Raw genomic sequence first — 18,933 nt, 5'->3', positions numbered from 1 at the left:
CACCATTGACTAGGCAACTGCAGCTCTCAAGTTCTTTGAATAGCTCCAAAAGCCACATAAGTGGGATGTAGCAGAGCCAGGGTACAAATCCAAGTCCTCCCATCTTAGAAAATCAAATTACCATTACAAACTGAGACCACATGACTAAATTAATATATGGATCAAGGGAAGTCATAACTTCATTGACGGTTCACAGCTCCTTCACACATCTTATCAGTATTTCTCCAAATTTCTCTGTGTAAAACACTGCACTTGGGAATATATAAAAATGAACCTGACTTATACTTCTCTATTCCTCCCAACAAGAATAAAAAATTCTGAAAATTATATTAAAACAAACATAAGAATGATCAGATATACCTAGCAGAAAAACCCTTTCATAATGAAGAGGAAATCAAAATATTCTCAACTGAAGCAAAAGTAAGAGAATTTACGGACAGCACAGCATACCTACTCTAAAAGAATGACTAAAGAAAGTTTTCTAAGCAGAAAAGAAATGATGACAGTAGAAACTTTGGCAGGAACCTAAGAAGGGAGGAAGAACAAGGTAAACCACTTGTTATATTTATATGGTTATATGTTACATTTCTAAGGTATATTTATAATAGACTTTCTTTTTCTTCTTCAGCTTTTTAAAATGCATTCAGTGGTTAAGCAAAACAGTTCTAAATGTATGTGAAGAAAACATTTAAGACGATTTTATTATTAATGGGAGAGGGTAAAAGGATAAAAAAAGAAAAATGGTTTATAAAATTCATTAGAGCTGATAAAATGAAGACACCAACAGATTGTGATAAACTGCATAAGTATGTAATATCTGAAACGATCACTACAGAAGTTCTACAAAGTGACTCATTCAAAAATAGTATAGATAAATAAAAAGGAAATTCTAAAAAAATGTTCAAGTAACTCACAAAGGCAGGAAAAAAGAAAACAAAAACAAAAAATAAAAAAATAAAATGGCAGGCTTAAGTCATGATATCAATAACTACAGTAAATATAAATGGTCTAAATATACTGATTTTAAAAAAGATAGTAAAAGAGTTTATTAAAAAACACTGGGGCGGCGCCTGTGGCTCAAAGAGTGGGGCGCAGGCCCCATATGCTGGAGGTGGCGGGTTCAAACCCAGCCCCAGCCAAAAACTGTAAAAAAAAAAAGAACACTGGGCCCAGGGAAAGATTAAATTCAAGAAACACCAAATCCTGGCTCGGCGCCTGTGGCTCAAGCGGCTAAGGTGCCAGCCACATACACCTAAGGTGGCGGGTTCAAATCCCCAGCCAGGGCCCGCCAAACAACAATGATGGCTGCAACCAAAAAATGGCCGGGCATTGTGGCAGGCGCCTGTAGTCCCAGCTACTTAGGAGGCTGAGGCAGGAGACTCGCTTGAGCCCAGGAGTTGGAGGTTGCTGTGAGCTGTGATGCCATGGCACTCTACCCAGGGGGATAGCTTGAGGTTCCGTCTAAAAAAAAAACACCAAATCCTCATGGTTGGCCTTAAAAGATGATTCTTTTTTCTCTGCAGTTTTAGTTACCACATACCACACTATTTATGTTACTTATTTTTGTTATTTTCTGCCTCCTCTTATTAAGGTGAAGCTCCATAGGGCAATGATTTTTGATAGTAAGATAATTTTTGTTTATCACTGTTCCAGCCCTAGTCCTAGAATAATGCCTGATATATTGCAGGCACTCAGTAAATATTTGTAAACTGAAATGAATCAGTGAAGGAGTGAATGCTAAAACACAGAGAATAAAAGACTAGACAGGTAGGTTTAGGCCACTCAGATGACTGGCTAAGAAGCTTGACCTCAGGTGAATCCTTAGGAAGATTCAATGGTAGGAGTACAGTTGTCCCTCATTACCCATGGAGGGTTAATCCCAGGAACCCCTCCACCCCCCAGGATACTAAAATTTGCAGCTAGTCAAGTCCCTTACATAAAATGGTATAACATTTGTATATAATCTACACATTCTCCTATAATCTTTAAATCATCTCTTGATTACATATAATTCCTACTACAATATAAATGCTTAATAAATAGTTGTCAGACTTTATTGTTTAGGGAATAATAGCAAGAAAAACATCTGTACATGTTCAGTACAGATGCAATCCAATTGTTTTCTAAATACTTTCAATCCACAACTAGTTGAATCCACAAATGCAGAATAAATGGATACAGAGAGACAACTGTATATATTTAACATATTGAATCTAAGACTACGTCAATTAAATCCTATCATATGTCCTGAAATTCTTTTATCTCAAGTGTCTATTCTATATGCCATATACCACACCAGATGCTATATATCATTTTCTTTATTCTCCAGTACCTCCTAATATACAAGAGATCAATAACTTGACCGAAGTCATTTAGAAGGAAAGTGTGGTGCCAGGATTAATCCCAGATCTGCCCAACTCTAAAACAGCTTTCTACTTCAAGTCCATCAACAGTTCTACCATGTATTAATAAAGATGATTACTAACATTTATTTCAATATACTTAAGCATAAAATACCCTTTTCAGAGAACTCTATGAAAAGATGGGGATTTCTTAATAATTCATGAAAAGTCAAATACCTTGGTTGATGCCTGGTCGTATTGTGCTGCTGTTCTCACTAGTTCATCCCTACTTTTGTTCAAAATTTTCTCTTTGTCAATTAATTCCACTTTGGCTTTCTCAAGTTGAAGTTGGGTTTCTTGAAATTTATTCACTTGGCCTTTCATTTCTTTTTCTTGTCCTTGTAGACATAGTTCCAACTCATTAATCTTGCTTCTTAGGTCTTAAACCACAAATAGAAACCACAGTTCAATTAGGATATGCTTCATAAAATGTTCATAATTTATTTTACTCTACTCTGAAATCTTTAGTAAGACAAAAAAAATTTACATTAAACTCAGAAGCTACTTTAGATCTAATTTCAGTGATTAGTTTCTATTGTCACTTGTATTCAAATAGTCTACAGAAAGCAGGAGAAACAGATTTTCTAATATTTCCACAAAGAAGCATGGTAGAGGAAATGAATACTACATTATTGAGGCTACAAAAAGTACATCACATATAACACCAAATTTGTTAAAATTACCTATTGGTTTTACAAGCTGGCAAACTTAGTATTTGTTCCGTCTCCATATCCATACAAATTAGGGCCAAGTAGTGAAAAGTTCACCCTCCTGTATCCTCTAGTAGCTTTACCTCCAGTAAAGATCAAGACAGTGTGAACCTATTATACTGCCAAAATTAACAATGATTTTTTTTCTCACACTTTTCCCACATACATTTGACACTGGTTCCAATGGCATTGGCAGTCTGACAGTTCTCACCAGTGAACACTGATGATGATTTTCAATATATCATAGCACTGGAAATTATCATATTCTACAGAGCAGATTCCAAAACACCACCTGGTACCCTTGGCTGTCAGCTGCAGCATGGCACAGCAGCCAAGGTTACAGGTTTGCTCCCATATGGACAACCTGGCAGTGCAGCACAAAGCTATTCTGCAGATACATGCATAACCTCTGGCCAAAGCCAGTCAGATCACAGGCTTGTTCTATAGGCCATAAAAAGATCCAGATGAGAAGCGGGGGTAGTACAAACTATGACCAATCTACTCACTCTGTTTCTGGAAAGGTAAGTCAAAGTCCCTCAATCTACTTTTAAAAGTTTTAGGACACAAACATCTCAATACATTCCAAAACTGGCACATCTTTCACCATCATCAAAAAGGCAGTTTTTCATACAACCAGCCTGAGATGTTGAACACTGATGTGTCTAATAAAACATATACATACTTTCTAGGATTAAAAGTATGGGGAATCATGTGTGAAATTATCTCAGAAGTTAACTTAAATTTAGCTCAAGAAGTTACCTTGATTCTGTGCTTTTAATTGATCCAAAAGATGAGAACTGGTAGAATTATCGCAGAAACTGCTATTAGTATCTCTTTTCCCTATTTGCAAAGCTGATTGACTCGGGGTCATCTCTTGTTCCCCAGAAAAATAAGATGTAGAGAAATCTCTCCTCACTGGAGTTTTTTGAGAATTAGAAGAAAGATGACTTGGGGTCCTCTCTTTTTGCCATGAGAACACAGATGATGAAGCCTGATGTCGAGCAATGTCTCGGTGATTCATGGTGGTTTGGGGAAGAGTCTGGCTCATTTTCTGTATAAATAGAAACCTTTAGAGCCCTTTGGAAATCTCAATGCTCAAGGCTATTTATTTTCAGACAGAATATAAAGCCATAATACCAAGAAGTTAACACTTTTACTGTATGCCAAGTTAAGAAAACCGTAAGTTCCAAGACCCAGTGAAGAAATTTCCTAATGGTCAGACTTCACAAAATTGAAGAGATGAGCTACTACCATCCAAGACCCAACCTATTTAAACAGGGCTAAATCCTGGTGTTTATTCTACATCTCTCTATAATCCATTAAACATACGTGAATATTCACTATCATTTTGAAATTCTAAAATTGGCTTTACTTTGCCTGTCCTTGGTCACCACCCCTCTAGCTTTGCGCAAAAAGAATTAAAAATTAAATATTAGCCTAGGGTGGCGCCTGTGGCTTAAAGGAGTAGGGCACCAGCCCCATATACCGGAGATGGTAGGTTCAAACACAGCCCTGGCCAAAAACTGCAAATAAATAAATAAATAAATAAATATTACCCTAATGAATTATTTCAATAATCTCACTTTCTACTATACTACTTCTCCCAAAAAGGTCATATATTTCATATGTGTCAAATAATATATATTTGTGGATTTTCTACTGCTGTAGAAAATCTGTTCTCCCATTCTGAAAAATATCAAGACTTGGCTGTAGATGTCACATTAAATTTTTTTTAGAGCAGGCACTTTTCTTTTCATAAGAAGAGATTTAATGTTTACAGAGACTTACATTCTCTATAAAATAACTGAGAACCAATGTCAGAGGCAGAAATGGTACAAATGACTGAGCTGGGTGACAAAGTCCATGATATTGCCGCTTGCGGTGGCTCACATCTATAATCCTCACACTCTGGGAAGTCGAGGCAGATGGACTACCTGAGCTCACAGGTTCAAGACCAATCAGAGCCAGAGCAAGACCTTGTCTCTAAAAAGAGGTGGGCATTGTGGCAGGTGTCTGTAGTCCCTTGGGAGGTTGAGACAAGAGAATCACTTGAGTCCAAGAGTTTGAGGTTACTGTGAACTATGACACCACAGCACTCCACTGAGGGTGGCAAAATGAGACTGTCTCCAAAAAAAAAAAAAAAAAAAAAAACAGAATATTTATAGAACAAATCAGAGAATTAGTATTTCATTTTTATTGACCTTACTAAGCAATGCCTTAATTGAACTTAGATTTATCTACCAGAATCTTCAAAATGAGATTAAAGGGATGAAAAGATTAAGAATTTTTAAAGCTCTAAGAAATAGGTACTTTTTGAACCCCGGTACTGATAAATTCAGCCTTAAATTTTTTCCTTTTAGAAACAAAGCCTTACTTTGTTGCCCTTGGTAGAGTGCCATGGCATCACGGCTCACAGCACCCTCCAGCTCTCAGGCTTAGGCAATTCTCTTGCCTCAGCCTCTTGAGTAGCTGGGACTACAAGCGCCTGCCACAACACCCAGCTGTTTTTTTGTTGCAGTTTGGCCAGGGCCAGGTTTGAACCCGCCACCCTTGGTATAAGGGGCCAGCACCCCACTCACTGAGCCATAGGTGCCGCCCATCAGCCTTAAATTGTTTGCTGAATAGTTCTTAAGTTTTTGTCTTGTTTTGTTTTTTTGAGATAGAGTCTCACTTTGTCGCCCTTGCTAGAGTGCTGTGCTGTCACAGCCCAACCTCAAACTCTTGGACTTAAGCGATTCTCTTGCCTCAGCCTCCCAAGTAGCTGGGGCTACAGGCACCCACCACAACGCCTGGCCATATTTAGAGAAGAGGTCTTACTCTGGCTCAGACTGGTCTCAAACCTGTGAGCTCAGGCAATCCACCTGCTTTGGCCTCCCAGAGTGCTAGGATTACAGGCATAAGCCACCATGCCTGGCCTTAGTTCTTATGTTTAGTGGGAAGGCACTATTAAGTGCCAGATTGTTTTTTTGTTTTGTTTTGTTTTGTTTTTTTAGCAGATAACACCATATAAAGGAAAATGGTTGACATAAAATTCAATAGATAACAGCTATTTTGGGGATAATTCCCTGAACTAGACACTTGGGATTTAGAAACCTGCATTTTGTTCAGTTTGTTGACATTAAACAAATCTTTCCTCTGCTGTCTTTCTGCTTATCTATCAATATGGAGTTTAAAACCCCCATCAGCAGTTTATTTATTTATTTATTAACTTATTTTTGAGACAGTCTCACTGTCATCCTGGTTAGAGTGCCAGGGAGTCATAGTTCACAGCGACCTCAAACTCCTGGGCTTGACCAATCCTCTTGTCTCAGGCTCCTGCATAGCTGGGACTATAGGCACCCACAACCAAGGCTGGCTACTTTTCTGTTTTTAGTAGAGACATGACCTCCCTCAAGCTGCTCTCTAACTCCTGATCTCAAGCAATCCGCCTACCTCAGCTTCCCAGAGTGCTAGGATTATAGGCATGAGCCATGGTGCCCAGCCAGCACTTGATTTAAAAGAATTGAAGAAATTATGTTGTTGATAATATTCTCCTCTGAAATAAACATTTCACAAAAAAAAAAAGAAAAGAAAAGAAGAAGATTTCCCCCAAAGCCCACAACCCCAGTAGTAATCACCAATTATTAAAACTAATAAAATATAATCATCTACCTATTATTAAAACTAATAAAAAATAATCATCCACAATGAACCAGGAACTTTTTTTCAGGATAAGAAAAATGTATCAGCTCTATGTAAAACAGATTTTTCTCTAACCTTATTGTATCTTACATCAAAGTACTTCTATAACTGCATACTGCATTATAGGGTTCACAGTTAACTTACTTTTGCCTGCAAGGCTTTAACCTCTGCCTCTAATCTTTTTCGTTCTTCAACCTCTTTATTGTACTTTTCCTTTAGATCTTCATACTTAGAGCCTAAAACAAACAATGCAATACAGTTTTATATAAATCACTGATTTAATGAAGGAATTCACAAATCAAAAGGATTATGGATGGGCTAGAAACAGTATACCAAACAGAACACTTTGGAGAGGGAAATAGATTAAAATACTGATCAAGTTGCTCAAATATCAAAATACATGGAAATATAGGTGTTTTGAATATTTGAAAACTGAACTTCTTTTAAAATACACTATAGAAGGATAAATTGAAAAGCTTAAAGGCTTAACCCAGCAGCTCAACATAATTCAACATATAGGCAAATGGATACTCAGCAAACACCCAAATTAAAAGTTTAATTCAAAGTTGAATTAATTCATTTCTTTCACAGAATTAAAAATCTCAATAAAAGAGCTACTTATACCAAGAAAAAAAAATCTTTACCGCTGTAACAATGACTTGGTGTTAATGAAGTTGTATAAATTTTTTGTGGTGTATTGCATGGATTCAGAGAGACATCTGCAGACTGTGCAGCTTGTTGGGTTCTTTCAAGTTCAGATTTACACCTATCAGAAAGGACCCAAGAGGAAGACAAATCGGTTAGAGCAAAGGCTACAGAATACCAATGCCATACATTCCCAGAAAATAAACTTACAAATGAAATCATCCTCTAAGAACTCTTAACCATTTCATTTATCCAGTAGCATTTAGTAAGAACTATGTTTTAGATTATAAATGCATCCCCTGCCTTCAAAGAAACTCAGTCTAGTTAGAGAAACAGAAATAGAAGCCACCAATTACCATGTTATAAAGGCTATAATGAAGATCTATAATAATTACTATAACAGCGAAAAATTCAGGGATTAAGGATATATTCCAAGCAAACATATGCTGACCCAAAGGCCAAGGGATACAAAAGAACCTAGAAGTTCAGAAATGGAAGAAAAGTAATGCCACTGAAGCATTGGCTCAAATCATGAGAATGGACGAACCAGAGGATTAGTATTTAATGGCTAATTCATTAGTAATTCATAACTGCTAATGACATTACTTATTATATTTAGTCATTACAAGAACATAGACTTGATATACTGATCATGAATTACATAACATTTTAAAAAAGATTAATTTAATATAACACATCTAGAAAAGATATGACTGGAAACAAGAAAAATAGAGAATATAAGTTACATACACATATATACAAATACAGAATAACATATTCAAGAAAGTTCTAAACATCTTTCAGAACCAAACACACATTAAAATAGGGTTCAATCTGGAGAACACTTAGAGAACTAAAAATAGACTTGCCATTTGATCCTACAATTCCACTATTAGGTATATACCCAGAAGATAAAAAATCCCATTACAATAAAGATGTTTGTATCAGAATGTTTACTGCAGCACAATTCATAATCGCCAGGTCATGGAAGAAGCCCAAGTGCCCATCAATCCACGAATGGAATAAACTATGGTATATGTACACCATGGAATACTATGCAGCCCTAAAGAAAAACGAAGACTTTACCTCTTTCATGTTTACATGGATGGAACTGGAAAATGTTCTTCTTAGCAAAGTATCACAGGAATGGAGGAAAAAGTATCCAATGTACACAGCCCTTCTATGAAACTAATATATACTTCTCAAATGAAGGAAACAACTTAATTCTAGCCCAAGAATATGGGGAGGGGGTGGGGAAGGGGAGGGAAGAAGGGTGGCTGGGTGGTGGGAGGTTAACCGGAAAGATCATCTATATTTCTGTCTAACAAGGGTACAAGTGAACTTTTCTAGAAATAGAATGTAAATGTTTTGACACAATGACTATGCAAATTACATGAAATCTATGTGAACCAGCTTGATGAAAGTGTTTCAAAATGTATGTGAAAACACTACACTGTACTCCCTGTTTGCATTAATGTATAGAGCTATCATTTAATTAAAAAAAAAAAAAAAATAGGGTTCAATTATTGCAAGTCTCTAATATCTTGGATTTTAACTTAATGTAAGATAAACACTCCATTAGAATGGCTAAGAGTGTGCACTAGTCTCTTTGCCATGGGCATATTATTCAAAAAAGGGAGTGAAGAAAGTAACTCAGTGCCCTTAGCTCCAACCAGCTCCAAACTCAATCTAGGAAGAAAGAGGCAATGTGTGAGCTAACAATAATAACAAATCTAATCATTGCACCAGAGCTTTCACAAAGAAACAGCAATATATAGAAATGTTCTAGCCAAGTGTGGTGGCTCATGCCTATAATCCTAACATTCTGAGAGGCTCATGCAGGTAGATTCCTTGTGCTTAGGAATTCAAGGCCAGCCCAAGCAAAAGCAAGACCCCATCTCTACTAAAAATAGCAAAGAAAAAACAGCCAGACATGGTGGCTCACATCTGCAGTCCCAGCCACTCAGGAGGCTGAGGCAAGAGGATCACTTGAACCCCAGAGTTTAAGGTTGCTGTGAGCTACAATTGTACCGTGGCACTCTAGCCTAGGGGACAGAGTGAGATTCTGTCTCAAAAAAAAAAAAAAAGGAGGAAAAAAATGTTCTGTTATTCTGCTAGTATTAAAAACACCAACAAGAAACAGTAAAATCAACTTTAATATTTTATTTAACTACATGCAAGATATTACTGGTACAATTTATAATAGAGAATGATTAATGAAATATTTTCTTTTTTTATTTAATCTTTAGAATCCCGCATGTGTTATGTACTTATAGTTTATCTCAGTTGGTACCAGCCACATTTTAAGTATTCAATAACCCCATAGAGCCAGTGGCTAGTATATTAGAAAGTGCCTGTCTACAGACTGCCAGAGGTGTAACAAGACTGGTGAGTCTAGATGTGAATTTTAAAAAACCTTGCAAAACTGTGTTTCCTTTCCTTCTTAAATTTATATCTTATCCCCTTTTTCTCTTTCCTTTCTTTAAAAAAAAAATTATTGATTTTAAACATTAAAATATACCCTGCTTTTATTTCTCCCCCAAGAGAGAAAGAAAAACACAAAACACCACCATCAAAAAAAAAAGCATTAAAAAGCTAAAAGCTGTCTTCTAGGTTGAACTATATGAGATTTTGGGGTGGCGCCTATGGCTCAAGGAGTAGGGCACTGGCCCCATATGCCAGGGGTGGCAAGTTCAAGCCCAGCCCCAGCCAAAACTGCAAAAAAAAAAAAAAAAGAGAGATTTCTCAAATCAGCAGTTTTGCTAAACATTCCAAATGGTTCCACCTATCTTGTTGGGGACCTTCCTGAAACTTAATCAGTGGCCACTGATGGAGAAAATAGCTTTCTACACTGCATTCGAAAGTTACTGGTGAGAATTTTAAAACTATATTCAGTCATTTTTGTAGTATAGAGTTTATAAACTTTCATAAATGTCTATTATACATACCACAGATGAGAATATATAATTAATATTATTGTATTATTAAACTTTTTTAAGAGATGGGGCCTTGCTCTGCCACCCAGGCTGGAGCACAATGGTATGATCTTGTCACTGTAGCATTAAACTCCTGGGTCAAGCAATCCTCCAGCCTTATCCTCCCAAACAGCCATGACTACCAGCATGTGCCACCATCTCAGCAAGAATATTTTTAAACATAATGTACTATGGAGGGTATCTTAACCCTATGATGATGATAAATACAACTAATAATAATTGGTAACAATAGAATAAGAAAGGTAACATTTAACTCTTGCTATTGTCTTATACAATCCTGGGTACTTTATATCTGCAGGTTTTGCTATCACATGGCACTCTTCAATGAAATACAGAAATACATACAAAATTATTTTTCCTGAAATGTTAAAAATACAAACATTTCTGCCTAAATTTTAAAACCAGTATTTCTAAAACCTGCACCTAAAAGGTGCTTTACAAAGAAATAATTATTCCAGCACACTAGGTGAGCTTCCTACTTCCCTAACACTTGGTTTCCAAAACTATTATCTTTTCATCCACTCACTCAATAAATATTCAAGGGCCTACAATTACTAGGTACTATAGATACAGTGATGAAGAAGACAAGGTCCCTGTTCTGGAACTTGAGATGGTAGACAATAAAAATCAACTTAATAAGATATAAGTTTTTTATTCTAATATGCTACTTATAGATAGCTGCATTCCTACATGCAAACAAAATGAGAAAGATTTCTAGGCATATAAATTATCATGTTCATAGAAAGACAAATAGGAGTAATTTTAAAATGTCTTGGCAGTGCACAGTGACTCACACCTATAATCCCAGCACTCCAAGAGGCCGAGGCAGGTGGATTGCCTAAGCTCATAAGTTCAAAACCAACCTGAGCAAGAACAAGACCCCATCTTTAAAAAATAGCTGGACATTGTGGCAGGTGCCTATAGTCCCAGCTACTCGGGAGGCTGAGGCAAGAGAACTGCTTGAGCACAAGAGTTCAAGGTTGCTGTGAGCTATGACCCCACGTACTCTACTGAGGATGATGACAAAGTGAGACTCTGTCTCAAAAAAAAAAAAAAAGATACAGAAAAAAGAAAAAATCTGTATTGATTACAAAGGGAAAAATAGTAATTTACAGTGGAGAAAGTTAGACCTTCACAATAGAGGAAACAACTTACAGTAGAGCTAGGTAAACTAAGTGATTACGGTTATATGTCATATTAAATCATTCACCCTCTAAGACAACACACTAAGAACAACATTTCTTTGGCGGTATTCCTGCCAAAACTTAATTAACTCCAATATGATCCAGAGAGCTCAACCAGAAACAATTTTTCCCTCCCAACAGACACTTGACAATGTCTGAAGGCATTTTTGCTTGTCACAACTTTGGGGTAAGGTGGATACTACTGGCACCCTGTTTCAAACCAGGAAAGCTATTATGTACTCTACAACACAAAGATCAGCTTTCAGTAACAAAAAATAATACAGCCCAAAATGTCAATGGTAAGTATGAGAAACACTGATCTAATCAGAGGACAAACATCAGCCAAACCCAAGTTTGAGGCAATTCTACAAATTAAATGACCAGTACTCTTCAAAAAGGTCAAGGTCACAAAAGTCAGCTTAGAAGAAAACATTAACCAAATGTAATGTGGAATCTTGCCTCAGATTCTGGAACAGAAAAAGGACATTACTGGAAAACCAGTAAATTTCTAATAAAGTCTATAATTTAGTAACAGTACTGAATCCTGGTTTGGTCTTTCATACCTAAGATGTTAACAACTGAAGAATCTGGATAAAAGACATATAAGAACTCTTGATAGCATGCCTGCAACTTTTTTATACATCTAAAGTCATTTCAAAATAAAAAGGTCTTCTCTAATTTATGGGTGTACATTTGTGGACTCAACAATGGGGCAATTTGCTGAAGTTCTTTTAGCTATCATTCCTTGTTACTTTGACAAAATTCCATGGTTAGAACAAGAGATACCACTTATAAGCTAGCAATGTTTAGACCCCATTAAATTTATTTTGATTAACACCTCTAACTGTCTGGGGTATTTGTTTAATAGACAGTAGTAAGAAACAACTTTTTTATTGCTTAAAATATGGCAAAGAAATAGGCTAATTGATTTTCATAATGATTAAAGTGGAAGATGGGGATCTCAGACAGGGAAATTTTTTTTTTTTTCTTATTTCTTTTTTTCCCCCACAAGACAGGGTCTTACTCTGTTACCCAGGCTGCAGTGCAGTGGCTGGATCATACCTCAATCTATCCTCTACTTCTGGCCTCAAGCAATCCTCTCAGCCTCCTAAGGAGCTGAGACTATAAGCTTGTACAATACCTGGCCAATTTTTTTTGTTTTTTATAGAGACAGGGTCTTGCTGTGTTACCCAGACAGGTCTAGAACTCTTAGCTTCAAGTGATCCTCCTGCCTCAGCCTCTTGAAGTGCTGGGATTACAGGTATAAACTACCACACCAGGCCAGAAATCACTTCTGGAATTCACTTCCCTCCCTCTCCAGTTTAGATTCCAGGGCACCTTCCTTTAGCCACTCTTTTCTCAGTATCCTCAAATATTCTACAGTATCCTGCCCTTATCCTGGCCAAAAACAACCTAAATCAACCCACCTATTCACTTTTAGCAGCATTCTACATCCAAAATGTTAAAGGAAAAACTTTTAAAATAAAAATCATACAACCCTACACATTGGTCCCACTATAAATTCTTTGTCTCCAGTTGCAACTATGCCCTCAGTTTTCCTTGATCAGTCTATACGTCTCCAGTTCTACCTCTCATTCTCTATAACAGCTTGTCCACCCAGAGAAAATATGACTATCAGTATGTTTTAACTTTCTTCCATATTTTCAGTAACCACTGGCAATAATTTTAGTGCCATTTATTAATTTATCACCCAGTGACAAACACAGTGTCTGGCACATGGAATAGCTTATTAAACATAGTGAGTGAATAAGCAAGCAACCATTTGATGCATTTATATAGTCCTGAGACATGTAATGATAGAATTGAATCATTGCTTTCACCACCAGGAAAAAAAAAATACAATTTATGATATAATAATTGCATTGTTAAAAGCAACAATAAATGCATCTGACGAACACATACAAACAACATCCATATAATTACCACTCAGAAAAATTACCTTTTAATTTCCTGCTCCAGTTTTTCTATTTGTTTTTTGGCTGAATTCAGTTGTCCTTCCTGAAAGTTCACCTGTGACTCCTTGACTTGAAGTTCATGAGAAATCTTCTGCTTAGTTTTGTCCAGATTTTCACATATTTCCATCAGTCGTTGATTCTCCCTTTTCAGGTTTGTCCCCTCAGATTTTTCATTTTCAACCTAATGAGAATTGTTAGGAAGGAAACAGACCCCTTATTTCAGAAATTTACCAAACATTACTTGCAGACCTAAATCCAATACAGACTAATTTTCTGAGATATGGTTATAATAAGATAGAAATCTGTGCTTTATGAACACAGAAATGTTAAATGACCACATTTTGAAGGCTACAGATATAATAGTTCCTCAAAGTTATGCATTATATCATCTTGAGTCAATACTACAAATACTCATCCTAGAAAGGCTTCAATAGCCTTTCAAGAATTAAAATATCAAAAACAAACCCTAAAATATCCCTTAGCAATTTATTTTCAAGTATGGTTGGTAAGATTAGCTATAAGAAATAGAAAATTCTCCAAAAAGCAAAAATATTTTAGAAGTAATGATTATATCACTACATGGTTGGCTGATGCACAGGTAATAAGGAAATACTATTTAAGTTGTCATTTATTAGTCCTGAAAAAAAGAGGTTCAGGACAACAAAAATAAAAAGTCCTCTCTCAGAAAGCAAAATCCATTTAACTATAAAATGCTCTAACTCTGTCCCCAGATTTAGGGACTTTTGACCTTATTACTGTTCAATGTAAAAGCATTTCTTATTTCTTGGTCCCAAACAGGTTTAAATGGAACTCAGTAGCCCTAAACATTAGCAGGTAAGCACAAATGAGGACAAAGGATAGAGAAAATTAGAGGCAATTAAAATAAAAATGACTCGGGCAGTGCCTAGGGCTCAAATGAGTAGGGCGCTGGCCCTATATGCCAGAGGTGGCAGGTTCAAACCCAGCCCCAGCCAAAAACTGAAGAAAAAAAAAAAAAAAAAAGACTCAAAAAGGGAGTGGGGGATTATCACTTGAAGACAGCAAAATCACTTTTCTCTGCATTTAAAGAAGGTAATAGAATTAACAGAAAAATAAGTGAACTGTTTTAAATACCAGCAGTTCAGTGATAATGAGTGAACAGTTACAAATACCAGAGCTTTAGCGGTACCTTCTGTTTTTGCTTCTGCAGTGCAGCCTCCAGAGTATCCAGCTGAAACTGTCTTTGCTGCTTTTCCTTCTTCAGTTTGTCCAGCTGTCCTTCAAGCTCTTGAATTTTCTGAAGAGCTCTTGTAGGCAGGCCTTCTTTCCATTCTTCCAAAGCCCAGCTCATCTTGTTCTCTGTTCTTTATTATGCCAGCATTTGTAAATCAACTGAAGAGAATAACCAGACTGTTGGTCTTACTACAGTAAAAGTAAACAGTCTCAAAGACTAATGAGTCTACCTAACCATCTCTAAGAACCAAGCTTCAAAACTTCACATTACAACGATAACCAATATCTATGTTTTTCATCCTCTGAAAAGCAACTACCAAATAATTGACTATGAAGTATATGATATAGTGTTTGCTTTCCCCTTGCTTTCTGTTTTTCTTATTTCTCAGTTTTGAGAAATAAGAACAGTTTTATACAGCTACCTGCTTTCTACTGCTCACTGTGTGTATTCATTACACAAAACCTGAATATTTTGCTATAAGGGTTCCAGGTGAAATAGGGTCTATAAACAAATAAAATGCATGACATGTTATTTTGCAAATGTTCCTCTCTCCCTCTTCACATCCCTAATCACTACCTATACTTGGCCACTCTTCCTCTGGAAAACCCTTTCTGAGATCCCCAGCTGGTCTATAGCTCCCTGACATAGCTTCTCACAGCACCAGTATCCTCTCTCCTTCCAAGCAGTTATCATTTGTTGAATTAATGCATGAATGAATAAAGAGTAAATGCCATTATTAGTACTAGAATTATTCCATAAGGTGGTAAAGTCATTCATCAGACAGACCTGGACCAGGAAAGAAGTACACAATTCAGCCTTAGTAATTCAAAAGAGATTCAAACCCATCTCAGCCACTTACAAGACTATGTGACATTCAACAAGTTATTTAACTATTGTGTGCCTTGGTTTTCTCATTTGTAAAATGAGGATAATAATGATGACAACTTTTTTTTTTTTCCAGTTTTGGGCCAGGGCCAGGTTTGAACCTGCCACTTCCAGTATATAGGGCCAGCACCCTACTCCTTGAGCCACAGGCGCCACACTGATGACAACTTCTTAAGATCTCAGTACAGATTCTCCTGGTAAGCTTTCTATACATATTAGTTATTACACACATATAAGCTAGTTATCACACATGTGTAAGTTTCTGAAAACACTTTCATTTATGTATATCAGCTTATGTTACAAAGAGCAAAATGACCCGCCTCCTTCTCAGTCACATCTTAAGAAATATGTATCAGCTGCAAGAAAAGTACGTTAATCATTATTTTAGCCCTCATAATGTAATGAAAGAAAAATCGTTCATATTCCTATTATTTTAGGAAGAAGGTAAGAATTTCTTACTAAATGAAGTTTGCAACCATTTTAATGCTATGTTTCAATCAACTCTATCCATGAAATAGTTATCAAAATAACTAATAAACAGCTCATGAAAATTCTAAGAATAAAAAGTTGTTGGGCTGTTTTGATAAGCTTTTTGTTTGTTTGTTTTGGAGACAGAGTCATTCTATCATCCTGGATAGAGTGCCATAGCGTCATAGCTCACAGCAACCTATTCTTGGGCTCAAGCCATGCTCTCGCCTCAACTTCCCAAGTATTTGGGACTACAGGCTCCAGCCACAAAACCCAGCTAGTTTTTTTATGTTTTAGGAGAGACTGGCTCTCTACTAAAGAGACTTGCTTGAGATCAGGTAGTCTCAAACTCCTGAGCTCAAGCAGTCTACCCACCTCAGTCTCCCAAACTGGTAGGATTTCAGGCGTGAGCCTCTAGGCCCAAGTTTGGTGGAGATTTTTTTGAGACAGGTCTAGCTCTATTGCCCAGGCTACAACACAATATATTATCATCGCTCACTACAATCTCAAAATCCTAGGCTCAAGTGATCCTTCTGCCTCAGTCTCCCAAGTAACTGGGACTATGATATTAAAAGATTTTTTTTAATTAAGGGAGAGAAGCAAAGATCTTGGACAATATATAGGTTAGATATCAGAAACTTTGGCAAGCTGTTTTCACTGCCAGTTTAATTTTCTTTTTCTAGATCTCAGTTCTTGGAACAGGGCATCTTAAACTCAATTCCCATTTGCCCCCCAAACCACTGGAAGAAGTCTCATACCTCTCAAAAACAAAGAACAACCTATTCTGTCCCAGTGGATCATACCTTCCATTCCCATCTAGCTTGTTTGTTCAGAAGTCAAGACTACCATAACCTTTACTAACAGCTATAACTTTCCTAACAATTCAGGCAGCCATCAGAATCATTCCATCAAGGTGCCATAGCCAACAAAATATTAAAAACAGCGATTTAGAAAGATGATAGAAATAAAGGAAATAAACAGAAGAAATAGCAAGTTGAAAGCTTTTCCCTTTCAAAGTCTAAAACAGATTTAAGGCAATTAACCAGACTCAAGCTAATTGTGATTAAAGATTAGGACACATTGGCTCGGCGCCTATAGCTCAACTGGCTAAGGCGCCAGCCACGTACACCTAAGGTGGTGGGTTCGAATCCCCAGCCCGGACCCGCCAAACAACAATGACGGCTGCAACCAAAAAATAGCCGGGCGTTGTGGCGGGCGCCTGTGGTCCCAGCTACTTGGGAGGCGGAGGCAGGAGACTCGCTTGAGCCCAGGAGTTGGAGGTTGCTGTGAGCTGTGATGCCACGGCACTCTACCCAGGGGGACAGCTTGAGGCTCTGTCTCAAAAAAAAAAAAAAAAAAAAAAGATTAGGACACATTAAGGGATCAGCTATCAGCCATCACTACTGGGCCACTGGGGCAAAAGAACAAAGCATGTAAACCTCAAAAGACAGACATAAGGGACAGGGAAGGGGGGTGAGGTGATGTGAAGAAAAGCCCTGGATGCAAAAGCTCCTGCAAGATGGATTTGCAAAACTGGTGTCCTTTTCAGAAAATGTTCTATCTTTATATCTAAAAAATATCTGAAGGACACTCCTCATACCTGAACCACCCAAGCCCTTAAGGTCCGCTACGGCAGCTCCTGTACCACCCCTCACTTCCACTACTGTCCCCCATTTTCACGTTTTCCTCTTTTTTTTGGTTTTTTTTTTTTTTTGAGACAGCCTCACTTTGCCGCCCTCAGCAGAGTGCCGTACCATCACAGCTCACTGCAACCTGAAACTCTTGGGCTCAAGCGCTCCTCCGGCCTCAGCCTCCGGAGTAGCTGGGACCCCAGGGGCCGGCCACACGCCCCGCTTTTTGAGAGACCGGGTCCGGCAGGCTCTTTTGAGAGACCGGGTCCCCCCAAAATCCCGAGTCCCCGCCTGCTGCGCCACGACGGGTCTGAGAATGAGCACCCTGCCTCCTCCTCCAGCCCACGCTCCTCAAAGACACCACGCTGGCCCTTTATTCCTGAGTCCTCAGAACACAGTCCGGCCCGGCGCACAGGCCCACCAAATAAACGTGGACGGCGAAAGAACCCAGGAGAGAGAGATGCTCTTCAGACTAACAGAGGGAATGCCACTCGGTCGCCGAGATCAAAAGCCAAGCTTGCATCCCCTCCATCAAACAAAAGACCAGGGTCCGCCTTTCACAGCCGGCCCACTCGCCCCCGGCCTCGGAAGGCCCCGTGGAGAAACACCCCTCCGATTCCTTCGCCTCCCGGAGGAGTGAAGGGAGCCCCACACGCGAGTTCGTGACCGGGCAGGGCCTCGGTACCGAGCGGACGGCACCCCCGGGCCGAGTCCCCCAGTCAGGAGGAGGAGGGTCCCCGGCGCGACCTCCGCGAGGCCTCCCCGCCCAGCACCCGCGGGCACAGAGCCGGCGGCTCTCCGCCAACCGCCGCCACAGCCGAGACCCCGGCGGGACGCTCACCTTGCTCCCTCGCTGCCAGACAAGGGGGAAAAACTTCCGAGAGAGTCCGGCTCGGACGCCGCCTCAGAGGCCGGGAGCCCAGATTCCAATCCAAACTGCCCGCGGTCGCCTCCCGGAGACCTTTCGCCCGCCTCTGGGCGTGACTAAACTCACGTCTATGCCTATTGGTCCCTGTAAGCAGCTGCGGGCCAATCCGCTTCCGCTCACTGGAACTGCCGCCCTTGATTGGCCCTTTTGGAAGGATTTTAAAAACAAGCCGCCTATGAAAGTGCCTGCGTCGGGGTTTCTGGAGTTTTCTGTT

General features: G+C 38.6%; 1 protein-coding gene across 1 annotated transcript in view; it reads right to left on the bottom strand.

The window, feature by feature from the left end:
- Nucleotides 1–18,710, bottom strand: part of CENPF (centromere protein F) — a 62,872-nt gene extending 44,162 nt beyond the window's left edge. Inside the window, exons 1-7 of the mRNA XM_003802049.2 lie at nt 18,633–18,710; nt 14,763–14,965; nt 13,579–13,775; nt 7,438–7,559; nt 6,938–7,029; nt 3,872–4,163; nt 2,580–2,782 (exon numbers count right to left, since the gene is read on the bottom strand). Of these exons, the coding sequence (XP_003802097.1) occupies nt 2,580–2,782; nt 3,872–4,163; nt 6,938–7,029; nt 7,438–7,559; nt 13,579–13,775; nt 14,763–14,924 (1,068 nt within the window). The 5' untranslated portion in view covers nt 14,925–14,965; nt 18,633–18,710. The remainder of the gene's footprint in view (nt 1–2,579; nt 2,783–3,871; nt 4,164–6,937; nt 7,030–7,437; nt 7,560–13,578; nt 13,776–14,762; nt 14,966–18,632) is intronic.
- Between the last annotated feature and the right edge of the window lie 223 nt (nt 18,711–18,933).

This window comes from Otolemur garnettii, unplaced genomic scaffold, assembly GCF_000181295.1.
Source record: "Otolemur garnettii isolate 467f Iridium unplaced genomic scaffold, OtoGar3 scaffold00229, whole genome shotgun sequence".
NCBI classification, from domain to species: Eukaryota; Metazoa; Chordata; class Mammalia; order Primates; family Galagidae; genus Otolemur; species Otolemur garnettii.
Note: the sequence above shows the minus strand (reverse complement) of the source record. Positions and strands in the feature narration are given on the sequence as shown.